Here is a 6,000-nt window from a genome sequence, read left to right on the forward strand (position 1 = left end):
CAAGTGTTTGTTTAACTTAAACGGCTACAGGCTTCTGGGGAGGTGGGAGGGTGCATGTGAATCTGCAGCAGTACATGCCACAAACAGATGTACACTGGCTAAGTGACATTTTTCATTTGATAGCCTGTGTAGCTGCACATACACATGCTATGCAGAGACTAGAAAGCAGTTATTCCTCCCATAAAAGCGTGGTTAGCCTGTAGGAGTTGAAGTTGTTTGAAATAATGTTCTTAGTACAGCTTAACCTACTGTGGCTTGCTGTGCTGCTAAAACATCTACACAATAATGTTTAGTAAATGTATGTGGTGTTGACCAAGTAGCTGATTTACATATTTCAGCCATTGGTAGATTTCCTAAGAGGGCCATTGTAGCACCTTTTTTCCTTGTGGAATGTGCTTTATGTGCAACTAAGAGTTGTCTTTTAGCTTTAAGGTAACCTGTTTGGATGCATTTTACTATCCATCTTGCTAAACCTTGTTTTGTAATGGGGTTACCAGTATGAGGTTTTTGAAAAGCTACAAATAGCGGTTTACTTTTCCTGAATGGTTTTGTTCTATCTATGTAGTACATTAGAGCTCTTTTATTGTCTAATGTATGTAGAGCTCTTTCTGCTACAGAATCTGGCTGTGGGAAGAAGGCTGGTAGTTCCACTGTTTGATATGAAAAGGTGATATTACTTTAGGAAGAAATTTAGGGTTCGTTCGTAGTACGACTTTTATGTTTATGTACTTGTATGAACGGTTCTTCAATAGTGAAAGCTTGAATTTCACTAACTCTTCGCAATGATGTAATTGCGACTAGGAAGGCAACCTTCCATGTTAAGAACTGCATCCGACATGAGTGCATAGGTTCAAATGGTGGGCCCATAAGTCGTGTAAGCACTATTTTTAAATTCCACGAAGGAACTGGTGGTGTTCTGGGCGGAATGATGAGTTTTAAACCTTCCATGAAGGCTTTGATAACAGGAACTCTAAATAATGAGCTGTGTTGTATATTTTGCAAATATGCGGAAATTGCAGTTAGTTGTATTTTTATAGAAGAGAATGGTAAATTATATTTTTGTAAATGGCATACAATATCTTGTATTGATGCTGAAAGAGGGGCGATTTGTTTAGATTGACAGTAATATACAAATCTTTTCCATTTGTTGGTATAGCACTGTCTGGTTGTGGGTTTTCTTGTTTGCTTAATTACTTAAATACATTCAGTTGGTAGTTGTAAATACCCAAATTCTATGACCTCAGGAGCCAAATCGCTAGATTGAGTGTGTTGAGATTTGGGTGCCTGATCTGGCCATGTGTTTTGTGTCAACAGATTTGGTCTATTTGGGAGTTTGGAGTGTGGTACTACTGATAGGTCTAGTAGTGTTGTGTACCATGGCTGATGTGCCCACGTTGGAGCTATGAGTATCAGATTGAGTGTGTTTGTTGACTAGAAATGGAATGAGTGGGAGAGAGGGAAAAGTGTAAGCAAATATCCCTGATCAATTGATCCACTGAGCATTGCCCTTGGATAGGGGATGTGGGTATCTGGATGCAAAGTTTAGGCATTTTGCGTTTTCGCTGGTGGCGAACAGATCTATGTCTGGTGTTCCCCATTGATGAAAGTATTTTTGAAGTACTTGAGGGTCAATCTCACACTCGTTTGTTTGTTGATGATTTCTGCTGAGAACATCTGCTAATTGGTTGTGTACACACGCACTGTTATACATCACTCCATCTCTCATTTAATGTATTCCTCGCAAGCAACATATGCTTAGTGCAAGCATTAAGCATTCATGGACTACATAGTGCTGCTCTACCCCTGTACTGTACCCTTCCCAGGCACACATACATCCATTAGACACTACTCCTGTGTTGTGCAGCACTCTACATCTACCTGATGTAGGCCAAGAGTGAGTTACTCACACAGCAGCGGCCTTATTCCTGTGACACAAGGTAAAAAGGAACTTTCACTCCTAATCACCACTACAGGGTATGCTGCCACCACCGTGCTCTTTCTGCTTAGCTCTTGGTGAAGGCGGTAGCCTTCTTCTGGTATGAGGGTAGCGCTTTGGATGCCCCACGCGGTATAACAAGACCACAGTCCACAAGACAGGCATGTCATTGCACACACGGATGAGCCATGTTTGCCTTTGACAACAAAAATCAGCATTATGGATCCAGACAACAGTACAGTTGGGCGCTCAGGGTAGGGGTACAAGTCTTTTACAATGTAGAGGACTTTATTGTTCCAACACTGACTTATAATGCTTGTCCATTAGGCACTATCAGTGGCTTTATTGCAGTCCTTTCTGCGTGTATGTTTGCCTGATCAGACTTCCCAGTTCGGATACCTGATTGTGAACAGATGTTTGAAAGGTCCTAAGTGCTAAAGCAGCTTTCCTGATTAAGGTGGAGACTGTTGCACCTGGGGTAATCCATTACCTTTCTCACTTGTTTCATGCTACTAACCCTGCCAAGAAGGAGGAGAGATTACATTGGGTGGACCCATGGCTGATGTTTAGTTGTTGCTTAATGAGATCTAATGACCATCTGTTTGTGGGATATGCGGGGTGCAAGAATGGCAATTCACAGCAGAAAGAGGACCTTATCAGGCTGGGTAATTTTTAGTATCGAAATGTTTTATGCCCTTCCTAAAAAGATACCACCCAAGGGATTCCATACTTATTCTACCAGAGCAGTTTTCTATCTCCGGGTTTGCCAGAGGTGTCCCCTGGCTGCAGTCAATTGCGTGGTGAGATGGTCATCTCCATACTCATGCCACACATTATTGCTTGTACTTCGAGCTAAGGAGGGATGTCCATTTATTGTGTGTTGTGCTTTAAGAATTTAATTAACTGCTCCTTCAGATTTGCTAAGTGTAGGGGACAGTTCTTTGAGATGTATTAAAGAGGCGAGGAATCTGCAAGTAAAAGGGCCATTGAATAAAAGTTCCTTCAGTAACATTCTTTTGGGTGGATACGCCTACCTATCTGCAGTTTCCTCACTATACAAAACTGGATTCTTATTTTAAATTGATGACTACCTACTTCAAAGGATAATCGCAGCCCTTGTCCGGGTGAACTATCAAAGTCATTAAATTACCCTGAGCTCAACCTAATGGTAACTGTGGCACACAAGCTTAACTTAGGGCAGTGTTAAGTGTTTACGCAGTACCAAAACAGTAATCAAGTCACATTACAAAACAATAAAAATCTCAAACTGAATTAAAATAATAGAGTACAATTTAATAAACAAAATGACAACAAAATTAGGAAAATCCAATACGGGAACCAGAGATGTGAATTTGTAAAACTTTAATTAGAAAGCACAATGTGCCAGTGAGTGTCGGTGGTTTCAATATACCGTGACTTAGGACAATTTGAAGCTGACCACAATTGGAGCGCTGGTCAGATAGATCAAGCAGGTTCATCATGTCAAATAATTTGCCTTTTGACTTTAGTCCTTTAGAACCCAATCCACTACAGGAATATTCTACTTAAGCCACTTAGAGACTCACAGGGTGGCAAACGGAGGCCAGACACCAAGGTGGAGTCCAGATTCAGTTGCTGCTGATTAGCTGGGAGGTTGCTGGAAAGGCTTCTTGTAGCTTTTTGTATCCTTGCATCTTGAACATGAGGTTAGCCTTACAACCCTTGGAGTTCACTTTTTTGTCCTGTGCACAAGAGGTAGCAGGTTCAGTCCCTCAGGGCTCTTATCAGGTCTGGTCCTCGTGTGTTCTTCTGCAGGTCCAGTAGAGTTCTGAAGTGGGTGCCTGGAGGTGTCACACGTATGCCTAACACCAGCTAGTGGGTGGGAATAACTCCTGGGCATGACCTCAGTAATGGGGTAAAGTTATTGAGGCCAACTCTACCCACTTTGGGCTTTTTCAAGATGGTGACAGTCTTCAGCCACACTAAAATTGGAAGTGTACTATGGTAATTTTAGTGTCCTCCCACATCTAACACTAAAAACCAGTTTCAGGCAGCCACTGCACTCAGAATAAAATCAGAGACAGCAGTCTGATATGTCAAGAGCAGAGTCTTTAAGAAACCAGGCAGTGAATTCACAAGAATTGTCTTGGCATCCTGGTCTCTCCCAATTCTCTTGGTATCCTGGTCTCCCCCCTTTTAAGTGTGCTCAAAGGGCTATGTATGAACCCAGAAGACCTTCCAAGGATTTGACATTGTATTGCCAAAAAGGACACCCATAGAGCCCCCCCTGCATATTCTTCATAGTTTACGTGAGTTCTCTGCCCATTCAGGTGAGCCTATTGTTTGCTCCTATGAGTCATTTCACACCTGTTTCCACCTATTAAATTTGAAACACGAATACTATATTTGGGAAAGGTACTAGCAAAAAAGAAACTTTTAAATCACTATTTTTAATGGTTACTAAACCTCCAATTTAGTGGTTAATCCAGATTTAATATAAATATGAAAGAAAGGTTACTTTTAGAAAGTTACCCTTAACTTGCCTGGACTATCCGAAGCCTAATTAGACAAATCCTCTGTCAGCTCTAAGCCAGTAAATATAGAATCTAGCAAAAGGTAAACAATCGGTGGTGACCATGCAGAAAAGGTGAATATCCAACGCTCCTGATCCTGTGTATCTTACATTTATAAAGGATGGTCGTAGCCCTTCCATTTAATAAGACTCCTAGTTAGTATGTTGCAATGCATTTAGCACTCAACATGACATAGCCTATGTCTCTGCCTCTAAGGTTATGGTATGTATATTTGTAAGGCGCACTATCACATGTGAGGGAATCCTGGTACTGAGCACGTGTGTGACTAGCCCTGCCTATGGTAGGTTGGTTAATTGAAAAGCCAGGCTTCAGCTTCTTGCTAAATTCAAGAAGAGGCTCTGGTGTGGAGTAGGAGGTTGTTCCATGCTATAGAAGCAATGGAAGGGCATGGGACAAATGGATAGGGAACATAAATTGCTGCACCAGGTTGGCACTATTTGGCTGTAGTGATTTGACACCTGTGCTGTTTTCAGTGCACAGATAGAGCCAGCACCACCTCTCAGTATAGGAAAGCTATGAACGTTTCTGAATCCAATCTGGCATCTGGGTGTACTCAAGTGGTGAGGAATCTGCTGGTAGATAAAAGTATCCACCAGAAAGATTGTTAGAGAAGGTAAGTAAGCAATTCACATTGGATTCTCAAAATTGCATTATGCTGCCATCCATGCTATAAAAAGATTAATCATTTAATTGTGCCTCTCCTTGTCATAACACTGTGTGTGCACAAACCAGTTAAACCAACTAAACTTATTTTTACAGGAGCTCTGGAAAGACACAAGGCGCTGGCAGTTGACTGTTGCAATCGATTTACCAGAATTAGAAGAACGGGAAAGAAGTTTCTCTGATTTCAGGGGTCGAAGACAAGGAGGTGGCTTTCACAGGAGTAACATGTTCAGAAATCAAAACAGAGGCCACAAAAGAAGCTTTGATACTGCATTTGATTAAGTCTGTACCTTTGTATGAACAAGACTGCATTTTTATGGACAGAAAAATCTGTTACATATATATGGTTTTACCACTTGCTGCAACCCGCGATTAGCACCATTTTTTGGTGTTGCCAACATTGACATGGATACTTGCAGTGTCAGTATATTAAATACAAGACCTTGTTTAAAATGTCTGTTTTATTACTTTTCTTAATTTCTTCTTTTTTTTTTTTTTTACACATTTGCAGTTTAACTTATACAGATTTCACTGTATGTAGCTCTGATAACTATCACCAGTGACCAAACTACTAAAACCTGGTGTTAATGCCCAGGTGTATTCTGCTACTGCTGTGAAGCATGTCCATATGCACAGTATCCATGTCCTTGGATACACTACAGTTTGAATTATGACATTATGGTGTAATTATCACTGTTAATCAAACCCATACATTTTCATAGTTAATACATTTATCAGTCAAAACAAAATGTCTGTAATGGCTGTGGTGCGGATAACTGGCTGCACAGGTCCTTACTTGAACAGACTTAATCCTCTTCCAGTGCTCAA

The 6,000-nt window shown here is 40.9% G+C and overlaps 1 protein-coding gene across 2 annotated transcripts in view; it reads left to right on the forward strand.

Moving 5' to 3' along the window:
- LOC138300753 (nucleolar RNA helicase 2-like) overlaps window positions 1-5,625 on the forward strand; it is a 338,402-nt gene extending 332,777 nt beyond the window's left edge. For both annotated transcript variants that reach the window (XM_069240509.1, XM_069240510.1), the window contains exon 16: window positions 5,269-5,625. In XM_069240509.1, coding sequence (XP_069096610.1) covers window positions 5,269-5,454 — 186 coding nt within the window. In that variant the 3' untranslated portion in view covers window positions 5,455-5,625. The remainder of the gene's footprint in view (window positions 1-5,268) is intronic.
- The last annotated feature ends 375 nt before the right edge of the window (window positions 5,626-6,000 follow it).

This window comes from Pleurodeles waltl, chromosome 6, assembly GCF_031143425.1.
Source record: "Pleurodeles waltl isolate 20211129_DDA chromosome 6, aPleWal1.hap1.20221129, whole genome shotgun sequence".
Taxonomy (NCBI): Eukaryota; Metazoa; Chordata; class Amphibia; order Caudata; family Salamandridae; genus Pleurodeles; species Pleurodeles waltl.